This window comes from Herpailurus yagouaroundi, unplaced genomic scaffold, assembly GCF_014898765.1.
Source record: "Herpailurus yagouaroundi ecotype Mexico unplaced genomic scaffold, PumYag 355, whole genome shotgun sequence".
NCBI lineage: Eukaryota > Metazoa > Chordata > Mammalia > Carnivora > Felidae > Herpailurus > Herpailurus yagouaroundi.
Window position 1 is genome coordinate 723,700 of NW_024412572.1, and position 17,081 is coordinate 740,780.

At 44.0% G+C, this 17,081-nt stretch overlaps 1 protein-coding gene across 5 annotated transcripts in view; it reads right to left on the minus strand.

Moving 5' to 3' along the window:
- SLC2A3 (solute carrier family 2 member 3) overlaps positions 1–17,081 on the minus strand; it is a 94,016-nt gene that overhangs the window by 7,559 nt on the left and 69,376 nt on the right. For 4 of the 5 annotated variants that reach the window (XM_040462743.1, XM_040462744.1, XM_040462742.1 and 1 more), the window contains exons 3-9: positions 9,088–9,180; positions 8,400–8,560; positions 6,270–6,510; positions 5,837–5,999; positions 4,952–5,139; positions 674–778; positions 210–311 (exon numbers count right to left, since the gene is read on the minus strand). In XM_040462743.1, coding sequence (XP_040318677.1) covers positions 210–311; positions 674–778; positions 4,952–5,139; positions 5,837–5,999; positions 6,270–6,510; positions 8,400–8,560; positions 9,088–9,180 — 1,053 coding nt within the window. Of the gene's footprint in view, positions 1–209; positions 312–673; positions 779–4,951; positions 5,140–5,836; positions 6,000–6,269; positions 6,511–8,399; positions 8,561–9,087; positions 9,181–10,749; positions 10,932–17,081 lie in introns of those variants that run through there. The other variant, XM_040462746.1, reaches the window with a different exon arrangement.

The window sequence follows — 17,081 nt, forward strand, 5'->3', positions numbered from 1 at the left end:
AAATAAATTACATAGGGTATTTTACAAGCCACATGTTATACGGATACAAGAATTGTAACAGTTTAACTACCTATCTCTGATGATCCACTTTTCTTAAAACTCTGGGCATGTGACCTTACGGATCTTCCCACCTGTGTCACAGAGGGTCACCTGTAACCTCTTCTACCCGCCTTCCCCCGCCCCCCTTCTTTTCCTCCAAGAGCACTCACCTTTAGCAACAAGGAGATGGTCATAAGGATGGAACAAAAAGCCATCCCTCCAAGGCCAATCATATGCAGGGTCCTCCTCCCTGCCCTTTCCACCAGAAACAGCTATAAGGAGAATAACAGAACATGAAATTTCTGCTTTCCCTTTCGTGAAAACGCCTCGTGAGTTACCCGAATCTGCCTTCCCAATGGCAGGATACTTGTTATGGTCACCCCGCCCATTTTAGTTCCAAGCTCAAAGCATCCCTGCACACCTCCCTCCTTCTCATGCACTTCCTGTTTGCTTGGAGGGAGTGAAGTCTACTTACACCCATCACTCCATAGCTTTTCTTTCCCCGAAGAACAGGCCAAAAAGGTTTAGGTGATGGTAGGGAGGTGGAAGGCCGTGAAACCCATCTTTGAACATGTGTAGTAAGAACTGCCCCCCACCGGCCCGGCCCCGCAAACTACCAAAGCACCCAACTTACAGACACGACGGTGAAGATGGTATTAACCACACCCGCACCAATGGTGGCGTAGATTGGCTCCTCGACGCCCGCATCTTTGAAGATGCCTGTTGAGTAATAGAACACCTAGTGGCAAACAAAAGATGAAGTTCTGAAACCGCAGTTAAACAGAGAACCCTCAAAAAATAAACTCGACCGTCCCAGGAGGTTAAGGGGGTCCTTTCTGGGGTTTTCTTGTTCAATCACGGTATCTCTTCTGCAAATGAATTATCTTCTGAATCTTACCTCTATCCTCTTCTTAGTTCTTGTCAATTCTAGCTGCTTGTTTCCATTTTTTCTTGTACGCTGACTCCTTCTGCTCCATTGAAGTCTCTTCCTTAACATCTTTTTTACCAACTTAGATCTAAAGGTTTAAGTCCTATTAATTTTTTCAACTAAGCCTTGTGTGCTTTAAAGTTTTGTTTTGTTTTGTTTTGTTTTTTGGTAAGATCTACACCCAGTGTGGGCCTCGAACTCGTGACCCCAAGATCAAGAGTCAAACGCCCTTCCAACTGAGCCAACCAGCAGCAAGCCCCTTAAGTAAGCTTCTTCAATAGATAACTACCCTAGCCCTGAAAACAGTGATAGGTACACTGATATTCTAATTTGATGGTGAAGCAATTGAGGAGTAACCTCAAGCCTGCTCATGTAATTAGAAGCAGAACTTGGGCTAGAATTCCTAGCTCTGGGTCCATCCCAAGCATTTCAGGAAGTAATACCTCCTATCATTTTAACTTTATACTATTCAATAAGCTGCTATTTAACATGTACGGTTATGTATGGCTGCTACAACTACCATGGTTAAAGAGATGTCAAAATATTGGACTCAGACTTCAAGGTAATAAGGGAACAGTGCCTGGCAGTGTCTAGATCATCTAGGCTCAGTCCCTCAGGTTTGAGTCAAGAGTTTATGATTTCATCCAGAGTGTGTGTCTCTACAGCAAAATTCGTCAGACTTTTTCATGAATATAAGCATCTATACTGGGATTTACCTTTCAAGAAACAACTCTTACCACCTCAGATAGAAGCCACGTATATTTGTATTTTCTAAAATAAGACTAAGGCCGTGCTTTTTACATTTTTTATTTTTTTAAGTGTATTTATTCTTGAGAGATAGAGATAGAGCGCAAGCAGGGGAGGGGGAGAGAGAGAAAGAGACACAGAATCCGAAGCAGGCTCCAGGCTCTGAGTTGTCAGCACAGAGCCTGACGCGGGGCTCGAACTCATGAACTGGGAGATCATGACCTGAGCTAAAGCCGGATGCTTAACCGACTGAGCCACCCAGGCGCCCCAAGGCTGTGCTCTTAATAAATTTTTTTTCTTAAAGTTTATTTATTTTGAGAGTGCATGTGGGGGAGGGGCAGAGAGGGAGGGACAAAGAATCCCTACCAGACTCTGTGCTGTCAGCACGGAGACCAGTGTGGGGCTCGATCCCACAAACCATGAGATCATGAGCTAAAATCAAGAGCAAGATGTTCAACCGACTAAGCCAGACAGGTGCCACAAGGCTGTGCTTTTGGAAGCAGATCTGCGGGCTCTTGGCTTAGTCGGTAGAACATGCGACTCTTGATCTCAGGCTTAGAGTTCAAGACCCACGTTGGGTGTAGTTTACTTTAAAAAAAAAAAAAGAAAGAAACTAGGGCGACTAGCCGGCTCAGTCAGTAGAGAATGCAGATCTTGATCTCGGGGTTCTGAGTTCAAGTCCCATTTTGGGTGTAGAGATTAGTTAAAAATAAAATCTTCAAAAAAGGCAGGCAGGCAGGCAGGAAGGCAGGAAGGAAGGAAGGAAGGGAGGGAGGAAGGGAAAAAGATTTGTAGTATCATCCCAATCAAAAATTGCTGCTCTAGAAGAGAAGGGGGAGCTAAGACTGCTAAAAAAAATTCCAATAACACTTAATATTACAAAGCTTGTGAGAAAAGACTTTTGAACAGTTAAACCTAGCAATGAATAGTTATGGCAATACTCTCTCTTATCTAAAAGCCTATACAACAAAAACCTAATGCATTAGTACACATCTCAAGGAAAGTTCTTACAGTCAAATTACCTTGCTATTTGCTGCTATCAAGCGGGATTCAAGCTAACTCGTACATCATCTCACCCTCAAGCAGTTTTACTCTGCTAGGTAAACACTACCCAACCTCTGACCCTCTGCCTTTTCTAAGGAAATTAGAAAACACCGTTTACTCAAATGTAGGTTGAAAAAGTGTTTTCACACATCATTTCCTGAAGTGGGAGGAGTCTGTACTCCAGAGTGCTAATTTATCATTTGTAATTTTTCCAAGAGTGGGCTTTTTCTGATCCTGCTTCACAGGGCCGGCATTGGAGCCTAAATTATGCATGCTGGGTGTGAGTGAGGCACCTAGGGTGCACAATTTAAGGAGGCGCTCATGCTTAGGACCACTGACTTGCACCTCGATGCCTCACTGTAGTCCCAGCCCTGCTGTTCTGGAAAGTCTTCAGAGTGGATTTTACTACAGTGATTTTTTTTTTTTTAATTAAAAAAACACACACATATATATATATATATATATATGTACACACATACAAATATACATATATACACAAATATACGTGTATATATATATATATATATTTTTTTTTTTTTAAGTAACCTCTATAACCAGAGTGGGGCTTGAACTTACAACCCCAAGATCAAGAGTTGCATGTTATACAACTGAGCCAGCCAGGTGCCCCTGCAGTGATTTTTAAAGCGACAAAATTTGAGAACAAGATTCACTGAAGTATCTTTCCTCCCAATTTCTGATATTATATCCTCTAACCCTGCATGAGAAGCACTGCTATTTCAGATACAAGCAACCTTCTTGGCGTGTTGCAGAGAAAAGGCCAAGGGCCAACTTGCTATAAAATGATCTAATCATATTGATCAGAGTGATGAGAGGGGCATCCGGGGTGGGGGGGGGGGGGGCAGTTTATCGAGCGTCGGACTTTGGCTCAGGTCGTGATCATAGTTTGTAAGTTCGAGCCCAGCGCAGGGCCCTCTGCTGTCAGCGTGGAGCCTGCTTCGGCTCTAAGTAACCCCCCCACCCCCACCGCCCCTCCCTAGCTCTCTCTCTCAAAAATAAATACACATTAAAAAAAAGAAAGAAAGAAAAGACTGGTCAGAAGCTCTCAAGGCATTCATCTGAAATTTAAAGAGGCAGGACAGCAGTATGTCTCAATTGCAAACATTTTATCTGCAAATGGATAGAAGGTAGGGGAATAAATACCCTCTCTTACCACACCGAAGACTCAAATGCTGAAAGGTGATTACATGCATAGAATATAAGTCACCTGCCAACTGTCAGCTTCCATTTTGCTCCCCACTTTAAACGATCAGAGTCACTATTCTAGTTGTAAACATACATACAGAATAGTACATGTACACCTCTTGAATGGATTGCCTCATTATTCCCCTGGGCTTTACCATGCTTTCTAGACTGTAAAGTCCTGGGAAAAAAAGCCACAGCAGTAAATTCTTGGATCTACTTTAGTTGTATGGCTTACATTATCTTTGATGACACGAGATAAGATTGAGCAGAGTTAGGGGCACCTGGGTGGCACAGCTGGTTAAGTGTCTGACTCTTGATTTCAGCTTGGGTCATGATCTCATGGTTTGTGGGTTCGAGCCCTGCATCGGGCTCTGCACTGACCTCACAGAACCTGCTTGGGATTCTGTCTCCTTCTTCTTTGCCCTTCATGCACTCTCTCTCTCTCTCTCTCTCTCTCTCTCTCTCAAAATAAATAAAAATTTAAAAAAAGATTGACCAAAGTTAAAGACAACCGGAAATAAAAAATGAGTGGGTCAGAAAGAGGATTAATGAAAAGTAGATAATTTGTAATGTCCTATATACTGAAAAAAATTTGGAAGAGGACAGATGTGAACCACAAGTTCCAAGACTAAAGGTGATGAATTTTTTGTTTGAATTTATCTTATTTTTCCACATGGAAAACATGTGCTGCAGACAGAATCTTAAAGCAATAAAACAGGGGCGCCTGGCTGGCTCAGTCAGGGGATCGTTTGGACTCTTGATCTCAGAGTTGTGAGTTCGAGCCCCACGTCGGGTGTAGAGATTACTTAAATAAATGAACTCTAGTAATAAGGAAATAAAAACCAACACTAAGTCAGAGCCTGGATAACCAACACTTTGGAGTGGCCGCCATGTGGCGAGCGTCGTGGGGTGACCACGCCAGCACCTGGCACCGCGGTCAGGGGAGTTAAGTGCAACGTGGGCCCCCTCAGACGTGGAGCAGATACTCACCGCGTTGATTCCAGAGAGCTGCTGGGAGAGCTGGAGCATGATGGAAATGATAATGGGCTGCTGGTAGCTGGGCGATCTGAAGAGCTCCAGCACCGTGGGTTGCTTTTCTTGTGCCATCCTAGCACTCTCATCTTTCATCTCCTGGATGTCCTGAGTCACATCCGGGGTGCCCCACAATCGCTGGAGGACTGGTAAAACAAGCAAACCAAGGATAAGGTTAAGGTGCTGACCCAAGGTCATTTTCCCCGTAACAGCTGGGAAGAGGCCACGCGAGACGAGCCTGGGCTAGCATCTGTGCCTTAATCGGCTTCTCTCTTATTTTTTTTTTAAGTGTTTATTTTTGAGGGGGGGGTGGGGCAGAGAGAGGGGGGACAGAGGCTCTGTACCGACAGGCTGACAGCAGCGAGCCGATGTGGGGCTTGAACTCACAAACCACGAGATCATGACATGAAGTCGGACACTCAGCCCCTCCCGCCTTTTTAACTCTCACGTCATTCTTTAGGGGTCGAATCGAGGGGTGCCTGGGTGGCTCAGCCAGCTGAGCGTCCGACTGAGGCTCAGGCCATACATGAACTCACAGCTCATGAGTTTGAGCCCGGCGTCGGGTTCTGTGCTGACAGCCTGCTTCGGATTCTGTGTCTCCCTCTCCCTCTGCCCCTCCCCTGATTGTGCGTGCGCTCTCTCTTTAAAAATAAACATTAAAAAGAATTTAAAAAACAAAAAAAGAAGGAGAGAAGAAAGAAAGTTTCTGACATGAGAGCCATCAGGAAACCCTTCACTCGGGTTCTGAGGGGCAAGGGAAAGGAGAGGACAGACCCAACACCCTCGTCCTGAAACAAACCGCAGCCCTAAAATTCCTACAGTGAGGGTGTGAGGGATACTCACTGTCCTTGGCGTTCTCCTCTTCCTTTCTGTTAATGAGCAAGAATCGAGGACTCTCCGGGCAGAAGGGAAGGGCTGCGCTTTGTAGGATCGCGGGAATGATGGTGAAGCCCAACAGCAGGGGCCAAAGCTCTTCTGTCCCCAGGATAACTTTCAGGCCAAAGATCTGGAAGCCAGGCAAAGAGGCTACCATAAATCTCATCCTTTCCGAGCCACAGTGGATTAAAAACGAAATTCGGAAAACCCTCCGTGCTTTTACCACAGGAAAAGAAAAAGTCTGTTTCTTCTCCTTTCTCTACCCTCCCTTGCTTCCGAAGCTGTCTGTGAGTTGTAGTAATGCTACCTGAAACTTACGTAGTTGAATGCCTGCCAGAGATTCAGGACTACTTTATGTTAACTCATTTAGGGAGGCATGAAACTGACATTCAGGAAGTACCTGAGCCACGAGAATCCCGACGACGATGCCCAGCTGGTTGAGAGTGCCAAAGGCCCCCCGCAGGGCGGTAGGCGAGATCTCGCCAATGTACATGGGCACAAAACCTGTGCAGAGGCCGCAGAAGAGGCCGATAATCAATCGGCCCAGGATCAGCATTTCGACCGACTTGGCTATTTTGCAGAACCCCATAAGGCAGCCACCAGCGACAGCCAACAGGTTGACGATGAGCATCGAATTGCGCCTGAAAGGTTAAATGAAAACACAAGAGAAATTAGCAAGATAGGCCCAGTCTCTCTCCTTCTTTCCTTGCCTTTTCACCCTTCTCCAGCCTTATTATGTACCTTCTCTTTTTGGTCTAACTTTTCCTTTTTCTATTATCAGAAAATTTCTAGCTGGGATAACCAGGATCGGCGGTTCTTACACCTCTGCGTGCATAAAATCACCTAGAGAACTTGTTTAAGATTCTCCTGAGCCCCAGCTGTAGCCAGAATCGCAGTAACCACAAAGGCCAATAGTTCCCAAAGTTGGCCACAGACTAACAGCATCAGCTAGAGATCTGCAACAAATTAAAATTGTCCCATCCACCCAATTTATTGCATCATTAGGGTGGAGCCCAGCAATCTGATCCCCAAGGCAGTCCAGGTGATTTCATTCAAAGAGAAGGTTTGAGAACCACCGCCCTGGGCAATTCTGCTACAGCTGGTCCAACACATTCTAGAGAAATTTTTGGACCAGTACTGATCTCTGTATGCTTCTTACGGAGTCTTGTTATAACGTAACTGCTTAGATGTCACCAACAAGTAACAAAGATAAGAGTTCAGACACACGTTTTTCTATTTGTAAAAAGCAGACCGCCTTGCAGCTCGCCCTCTCTAAGGCTAACCTGTGGGGAGGCCGTGGACAATTAGTATTGAGAGCCAGAATAAAATAACAAATTGCCGCATTTGTGTGTTAGATGTGGGAGGCAAAGCCACTGGAACAGCTGAAGGAGGACAAGGTAAGAGGTTAACACTGAAAAATTACCGCAGATGTCGGGAAGAACCAAATCTAGATTCTCCCCTCGGGAGGACCACTGGAATTACCCAGGGGAGCTTCGAAATCCTGGGGAGATCTTAAAGGTACATCCCAAACCATCCCTCATTCTCTCTTTTGCCTTTCTCTGCATTCCTTTCCCTGGGTCCCCACCTCTCTCTAGGAGAGAGGTTCTTTCTCTCAAGAAAAGAACAATTGGAAGAAAGTCACGTGAATTGGGAGGTCCACACTAAAATTTCAGTGACTTTAGTTGACACAAGGTGCCCTCAACAATGCAAGCCAAACAATGATCAAATAAAACCGGTTGCTTTAATTTTTTAAAAAGTTGAATTCCGTTTGTGTTTCCAGGACATCTCATTAGCAGACGAAATGGTTCCTTCACCAGAATACTGGAAGTATTCCGCTAAGACATTTTAATCAAGTTAGCACAGAATGAGGAGATTCGATTTTCTTTTGGGGGAGGGGAGAATGTCAGTTCAGTTATTTGGCCATTGTCCACATGTGCCACAGACCAAGGATTACAAAACGTTTCCTCCCGATCCGGCTTTGTAAAATAATGCAAACATCTGCACGAGACCGCAAAGTTTTTAAGAAAAGTAAACAACGTCTGACCTTGTGAATACAAGCAGGTTTCTGGGAAATTCCACAGTGCACTTTATTAGGGAATCCTGAATTAGCTTATGCTGGACTGCCAAAGGCTAATCTCTTGACGGGCAACACGGCTTCAAGCAAGGGCAGTCCTATTCAGTGCCTGTTGGACTAAGCTGGCCTTGATCAGATTGGGGAATGCTCTCATTCAAATACATCCTTACCTCCTCCCCCCCCCCTTTTTTTTTAAGTTTTTATTTACTTAGAGAGAGAACGAGAAGGGGAAGGGCAGAGAGAGAAGGACAGAGGGTCCTCCCAAAGCAGGCACTGTGCTGACAGCAGTAGGAAGCCCGGACGTGGGGCTCAAACTCAGGAACCATGAGATCTTAACCTGAGACGGACGCTTAACGGGCCACCCAGGTGCCCCACAGCCTCTCCATCCTGATTCTCAATACCTGTTCTCAATGCAACCGGCATAGCCTCCTTCTTTGCCCAGTTTCTAGTCGATACCTGCCAAAGCGGTTGACAAAGAGTCCAACGGAGAAGGAGCCAATCATACCACCGACGGAGAAGATGGCCACAGCCAAAGACCAGAGGGAAGTGAGTAACACCTCATCGCGAGGGTTGTTGTGTGTGTTATTCAAAGTGTTGTTGAGAAAGTCCTTTATGATCTGCAAATTAAAATGGTGGGTGGGCAGGCAGACTGTTACACTTGAATGAGAGAAGGGACAAATATGGGCGATCTTCTCCTCCCTAAGAAAACAGCATTACGATTACTTTATAGGTAGAGAATCCAGTGAGTGAACAGATGGGATTGGAAGAGACCCAGAACATACTGGAGTTAATGGCAGCTCCGAAAAGAACAAGCTTGATTTGTCCTGAAAATCCCAGTAGGTAGCAGCACCGATATTCAGTGACTACCCCAGTCCTCCCAAGAACCCCCCCCCCCCCGCCTCCCCATTTTCCCACCATCACGACAGGGTGAGAGGAGAACGGGTCCAGTCACGGGTTTAAGGCGCAACTGAGTTTTTTGCTTTAATGATTCAGCTATAGACCTCCCCACCATTATTCTGCCTCTTCAGCCTTAGCCGAGCTAGGCACCAAGTTGGACTGAAACTCTTCACTCTTGAAACCCTACTTCAAGGAATAATTTCCCTATTCCAAATTCTAACCCTTAACTCTGGTTTCCGGCACTCACCATCTCGGGAGCATTGATGACTCCCGTGTTGTAGCCAAACTGGAAAGAGCCTATCGTAGCGATGGAGATGGCAAAGATCAGCGGCGCCGTGACCTGGGGTGGGGAGGGAGAGAAGGGGAAAAAAAAACAGTCCTTAAAACTCTCGATTGAGTACTAGGAGCACTTGGCTATGAGCAGTATGCAAAGAACAAAAACTTAATGAAATTTAGGTAACGAATGGGGAACACACAACAACAGGTTGTACTGAAGAACTTATCCAGAGATGTGCAGACCATTACGTAAACTTGGGAGAAGTGGCAAGATACTATGGGAAGAAAATTAAGGGGACCTGGGTTAAATGGTTTGAAAGTATTAAAAAAAAACTGCCCCAGATAAAAGCAAGCATAGACCTGGGGCTTCCTGGAAGTGGATTATTTTGGAAACAGTGTCTCTCCTGTACCCCAGATCCCACTGAAGCCCAGAGTTGTGGTGGTGGTGTCCTCATCACTGGGCTGTTCTTATCTCTCGAGATAATGTAATCTACAGCATCTACCCACAGGTATCCAGGTCCGATTTGAAATTCTTCCTGTTTACTTGATAACGTACCGCTGCCCCCATCCAGCAGGGGGCGTGCACTAGCTCCCTTCCATCCCAACACTGGGGAGACAAGGTGGGGAGGAGGGAGTCGTCTTTCACCTTGCTGGAGTAATTCAAGTGTTATCTGAAATTTCCAGCTCGAGGGAAGCCTAATTGTTAAGCCTGAAGACATCTTCTGCAGCGCTCTCCTAGTCCTTCCTTTCCTTGAACCCCCTCCCGGTCCGATTAGACCGAGTGGCTGGCTAGGAGTTTCCGTTCTCCAAGCTGACCTTGTACCCTACTAGGCAACTAGGCCTAAGTACCAGAGTGCCCCCGCCCGCCCCGTACACAGCTCTTTCTGCTTAATCCTTTTCCCATCAGTAAGCACCTCTTCTTTTCTGCCTCACCTCATCATTTACTATCCTGAGGGCCTTTTCCTCCCCGCCCCCCCCATCTTCATCCCTTCTCTTATTTTCATTTATTTTCAAATAAGTTTACCTTGGTGATGATGCTTTTCTCCTTGCAAATTCTGCATACACAACACAAGATGACCTATTAATGTATCGTGCACTCACAATCGCAATCACAATAAGGGCCCCGGGAATTCTATCTCCTTAGTGTCCAGGAACTCCTATAGGTTATAGAGCAGATGGCTGAACACTGACCCAGGCCCCCAAACCAATCCCAGGTCTTTTCAAGGTCTAATGCTTCCAGAGGAATCTTTGCGCTCGCTCAGAGACCCACGCTTGTCATCAACACAGCCAGGCAGCCTTAACACTCAACCATCTCATCCTCGCATCCTCAGTACATGTGATTATGTAACCAAACAAAAACACACACACACAAAAACCCCTGAGAAACACACACAACTTCTCCCGGTGTCTCTCCCTACGACGGAAAGGTGAGCGGGACGGGGATGAATCCTTGATAGGCTCTAACATCCAGAGTAGTGGCCAAATTGTGGCACTGCAGGCTGGAGAAGTGAAAAGGCCTGAAGATGGCTAGATGACTTAGAAAAAAACCCAGCACAGTCATCACCACTGAGTTCGGCCTTTCTGAGTGTGCCCCGCAGGCGCAAAAATAATTGATAATCGTATCATCTCTTACCTTATGTGTCCCCATGGCCCTAATTTAATTCTTTTCCAGTCTTCAATAAAGATCTAGGAGTGGGATCCCAGAGCCACCTCTTGCAGTCAGCAAAACCTCCAAAATGTCTTTCTGGGCAGCAAGTTTTTCTCCAGGTCCCCAGGACCGCTCCACATGTCCCCCTCAGTCTCACCGTTAGAGCTCGCCGGCTTACTTATTTATAATCTCTGCAAAGGGTGGAGCCTGCAAGGGAGACAAGCCCCCCGCCCCCCCCCCAGCCCCACCCCACACCCGCCTCTTAGTGATCCCGTGACCTCTCGGAATTTTGTGACCTCAAATTCTACCCCCACCCTAGACGACAACTCTCTCCCTCCCCTTGTTTCAAAACCACATCCTTCACCCTCCCCACTCCGTTTTTTAAGCTCGTCCTCCTTCCCTCTTCTAACAGCCGCTATATAGCCTCTTAGTTTCACAGACAAAATGCTACCAGAAAAGGCTGGAGGGAGGGCAAATACACTTTAATTTTTGCTCTCGCATCTGCTGGGAATTAAATTAATCTATAAAGCGAGAATAAATGCTATTTATATAAGGCAAAGTTGACTGGGTGCTACTATCTGAGAGTTAAGGTTGCTTGAAGGAGTGTAAGCAGAAAGATGCGTAATGCTATGAATTTATCAGCTGCTTTTTGATTACAGGCTAGGTCTACAATCTTGAAGGGGAAGGAAGGGCAGTTTGAGAGAAGAAACGCAAACAAGGGAAGAATTGGACCAGGTTTTGGCTCTCCTTGTCCTCGGATTAGTACAATCTCTCCCAGGAGGAAGAAAACCTGAGTATCTGGGAGCCAGACCAACTTCCCTGGGGTGCAGGAAGGAAAAAATCAACTGCCTATGGGATAGGATCCAAACTCCTTAATACGGCATTCACCATACCACCCATTCTGAATCCTACCCATTCTACAATGTTTTGCCTCTACTCTCGGGTTTATAGCGTCTACAGATGGAACAATTACCAAATTCAGTTAAACACGTATTTGCTGCACACGCAGTACACATCAGATGCTCTCCAAGAAGGTGGGGACTCGTCAGTATGTAGGGCAAAAAACTTCCTGGCTTTTAAGGAATTCATAGCATTTCCCTTCTTCCACTTACCATGTTTGTTAAAAAGGGACAAGCCCAACTGATTCTTACACACTGGAGAGAATGATCAATAGCCTATTAATTACGGACTGTGAATTTCTTGAAAGAAAAGAGTGAGATAAGTTTCCGATTTCTAAGCCATAGGAGACAATTGACCAAGATGAGTAGGAAAAACAGATAAGAAAAATGTGGACAGAGGAAGATGGAAGGATAATAAGAGGAGAGAGAGAGAAGAGGCTCCAGGGTGAGAGTAAACAAAGAAAACAATTTAGTTCTGATTAAAGAGTTGGGGGAGAGATAGTATCGAGGCTTTGCTGGTGGTGTGTGTGTTGGGGGGTGGATAACACTGGTCAAATTCCTAATGCCCATTAATTTGTAGCCTAGCAACCCCTTCACTATGGGGGAAAAGCGTCCAGCAGTGATAGAGCAGTAAATGGACATAATGTTTCTAGTTGGTAAACCAGGGAAAGTGCATCTCTCTTTGGGGTTTTGGTTGAGGGCCTAGAGTTCAAACTGATGCTACTGGACCTGAAACAAACCAGAGTATGATGTCTCTCTCTTTTTTACAGCGAGGATATTTTCTAAATCTGACTGTTAGCTGAGAGAACCGAGTATGAGTGAAACGTGACATCCAAGAAAACCTTCCCTGAGGTCACACCTCCCTTCCCCCACTCACTCCGGGTCCTTCCAGGAAACACTGAGCCTAGAGGCCCCTTTAGTTACCACAGCAACTGAATTGAGCAGCCAAAGGACAAAGAATATCCTGTATGGCAGCGAGGTCCAATGGAAATAGAGTCCAAGCACTTATGTAATATAAAATTTGCCAGTAGCCACATTAAAAGTTTTTAAAGAAATGAGAGGGATTAATTTAAAAATAATTATTTAATTTGACCCACTATAGCCAAAATAATATCATTTCAGTATGACGTCCATCTAACAATTATTACTAAGGTAGTTTACTTTTTTTTCCCCTAAGAAGTCTTTGAAATTCAGTGGATATTTCACATTTAGCATACATCTCCATTTTAGGCTCTAAATGTTCTATAGTTAAAGTAATATGGTGTCTATCAAAACAACAAAGTTGTGTTTGATCGGAAAATATTTTAAATGAATAAAAATGAACAATTCAGCTCTTCAGGTGCATGAGCTACACGTAAATGCTCAACAGCTACATGAGGCTCATGGCTGGACCTTGCAACTTAGAGTAAGAGGACCATGATGCCCTGTTTTCCTCTGGTCTTTTCTGCGTCCTTCCTTCCTTCCTTCCTTCCTTCCTTCCTTCCTTCCTTCCTTCCTTTTTCTTTCTTTCTTTCTTTCTTTCTTTCTTTCTTTCTTTCTTTCTTTCTTTCTTAAATTTATTCATTTAAATTCAAGTTAGTTAACATACAGTGTAGTATTGGTTTCAGGAGTAGAACCCAGTAATTCATCACTTACGTACAACACCCAGTGCTCATCCAAACAAGTGCCCCCCTCAATGTCCATCACCCATTTTCCCTGCCCCCCAACCCCCACCCCCATCAGCCCTCAGTTTGTTCTCTGCATTTAAGAGTCTCTTACGGTTTTGCCTCCCTCTGCGTTTTTATGTTATTATTATTATTATTATTTTGGTTTTGAAAAATTACTTTGCTGCTTCATCTTTTTTTTAAATTTATTTATTTAAAAAAAAATTTTTTTTAACGTTTATTTAATTTTTTGGGACAGAGAGAGACAGAGCATGAACGGGGGAGGGGCAGAGAGAGAGGGAGACACAGAATCGGAAACAGGCTCCAGGCTCTGAGCCATCAGCCCAGAGCCCGACGCGGGGCTCGAACTCACGGACCGCGAGATCGTGACCTGGCTGAAGTCGGACGCTCAACCGACTGCGCCACCCAGGCGCCCCAAATTTATTTATTTTTAAATTTACATCCAAGTTAGTTAGCATATAGTGCAACAACGATTTCAGGATAGATTCCTCAATGCCCCTTACCCATTTACCCCATCCCCCCTCCCACAACCCCTCCGGCAACCCTCTGTTCTCCATATTTAAGACTCTCTTATGTTTCATCCCCCTCCTTGTTTTTATATTATTTTTGCTTTCCTTCCCTTATGTTCATCTTAAAGTCCTCATATGAGTGAAGTCATATGATATTTGTCTTTCTCTGACTAATTTTGCTTAGCGTAATACCCTCTAGTTCCATCCACGTAGTTGCAAACAGCAAGATTTCATTCTTTTTGATGGCTGAGTAATAACTCCATTGTGTGTGTATATATATATATATATATGTATATGTATATATATATATACCACATCTTCTTTTTTTTATGTTTTCATTTATTTTTGAGACAGAGAGAGACAGAGCATGAGCAGGGGAGGGGCAGAGAGAGAGAGAGACACACACACACACACAGAATCCGAAGCAGGCTCCAGGCTCTGAGCTGTCAGCACAGAGCCTGACACGGGGCTAGAACTCAACGGACTGTGAGATCATGACCTGAGCCGAAGTCAGACGCTCAACTGACTGAGCCACCCAGGCGCCCCTAATACCCTCTAGTTCTATCCATGTAGTTGCGAATGGTAAGATTTCATTCTTTTTGACTGCCGAGTAATACTCCATTGTATATATATATATATATATACCACATCTATCCATTCATCCATCGATGGACACTTGGGCTCTTTCCATACTTTGGCTATTGTTGATAGTGCTGCTATAAACACGGGGGTGCCTGTGCCCCTTCGAAACAGGACACCTTAGATAAATACCTAGTAGTGTAACTGCGGGGTCATAGGGTAGTTCTATTTTTACTTTTTTAAGGAACCGCCATACTGTTCTTCAGAGTGGCTGCAGCAGTTTGCATTCCCATTTATCTTATTTCTTATCTTTGCTTTTATTTATTATTTGTCTCACAGTGTCACTCTTGGCTCTAAATCACTTTATCTTTTCTTTCTCCTTCTCCTTAGGCTTAGCATGATTATTCTTCAATGTTTTGCAAGGGCAAATGGCACAAATAAAAGTAAAAAGTAGGTCTGTATTACCCCCTTCATTTACTCAGAGCAGGCTCCGGCATAATTCCAGAACACAGTTTTTGCCCCAGTAATTATTTGCCCAATGGTTAATGAAATAACAAATGTAATCGTGAAGGTGCAGGATTTATGTGTCCCAAATAAACGTGTGTAAAACAGCTATGGAGAAAGATAAGACTGCAGGTTAAGTTTTGGAAATAATTTTGTAGAATATTTCCTTCTTGGGGAAAAAGGAGGGAGGGCGAAAGGGAGAGAGATGTGAAACATATTTTGTCTGGCTAACTCAGTCTGAGAAAATTACCTTAAAAAAAGTTAAGCCACAGGAACAGAGAGCATTCTACTTGCGGCAATATATGTACTTTTTTTTTTTAAAGGTTACAACTGGAATTCAACTGAATCTCAAGAATGTAAAAGTGTGCTGACATATTGAGACACATGCTTCTTGGGGATGAGGGACCTAATAAACTCCTGACCCGAAACCAGTCAGTGCTGGGCTTGTCCCCCAGAGTAACAGACATCCCTTAGGTAATCCACACCCTGGGCAATAGATAACAGTTGCTCAATACATCTCTGCGTTGGTATGTTTTGGGGAGATTGGTTGGTTGATTGGGGTCTTCGATGCACTTTGAGAGTAGGTCCCACTAGATCCCCAACTCTAGTTAAGAGTTACAAGCTCTGGTGATTAATTTGGTGATTAAGCTAGGGAAGGCCACCAAGGTAAATAAAACATGTATCTTGTATCATTCGATTGCTGTGGGACGTTCTTCCACCTTTACTGAAAACAAAAGAGGAAATGTGGTGGATACATGTGAAAATGGAATAGACTGGGGAGAAATGTTACTAAATTCCCACCTCATAGTTTAATGTAGGTCTGCTAAGAAGAAAGTAATGAACGAAATAATGGCCTGAAGTCTCCTAAATCCAAATACAGCTATCTGCAGACCACAAATCTCAATCCTAGCTTCTTGCTAGTCTGTGGGAGGCTGTTTGCTACTGCGATAACTCAGTGGGAAAACAAACCAAAAAAATCCTGAAATCGAGAAATACGGGTTTGAAACACGTAGAGTTACAGACAGAGAAAAAAACCTGCTTCTTTCACAGGCCAGTGTAAATGGCATTTCAAGGCTCACCAAATAGCTAAAGGCTAAAGATTGCCAGAGTTAATTCTACTCTTTGCTTTGTATTTGTAATTTTCCTCATAAAGAACAACTTTTGTTGCAGCATGTTATTTTCTAATCTTCCTCTACCACGTTAAGTGCAGTCAGAGTTCATTTGGAATCCAAAAGCACCAAAGAAAACACAGGGTAAAGAAAGAAACAATTTGAGAAATGTTGATTTTCTTGTCTAAACTGGGTTGCAACCATTCATCACTCTAGCTGATCCTGAAGCACCTAATCCCAGCTCTCAGACCCTTACCACTCTCCCCTCCTCAGATTTCCTTTAAAAATCACTCCATCCCACACCAGTGCTGAGATGAATTACACTAAATCGAAATCTTAATCGGATCATTCTCCTACTCAAATATCTTCAATGCTTATTGAATAAAGTCTAGATCAGTGCTGTCCAAGAGAAACATGTGAGCCACATATGAAATTTAAAAATTTCCAGTAGTCACGTTTAAAAAAAGTGAAAAGAAATGAGTTAATTTCAATACTATATGTTATTTAACCTAATATATACATATGCCAAATATTACCACTGCAACCTGTAATTAATATAAAAGTTATTAATGAGGTACTTTCTCTCTCTTTTTTTGGTACTAGATCTTTGTTTATTTTTTTATCTTTTAATTTGTTTATTTTTGTGAGAGAGAGAGAGAGAGACAGAGCATGAGCTGGGGAGGGCAGAGACAGAGGGAGATACAGAATCGGAAACAGGTTCCAGGCCCTGAGCTGTCAGCACAGAGCCAGACGTGGGGCTTGAACCCACGAGCCTTCGAGCTGTGAGATCATGACCTGAGCCAAAGTCGGGCGCCTAACTGACTGAGCCACCCAGGCGCCCCTGGTACTAGATCTTTAAAATGCAATCTGTATTTTGCATTTACAGCATATCTTAATTGGGACACTAAATTTTCAACGACTGAGGCGAAATGATGAGGTTGCATTTAACAAAAACATTTTGTAGTACTTCTAATATTTTTACACTGCTTCACTTTTTAAAAATTGCTTCTTTCTTTCTTTCTTTCTTTCTTTCTTTCTTTCTTTCTTTCTTTC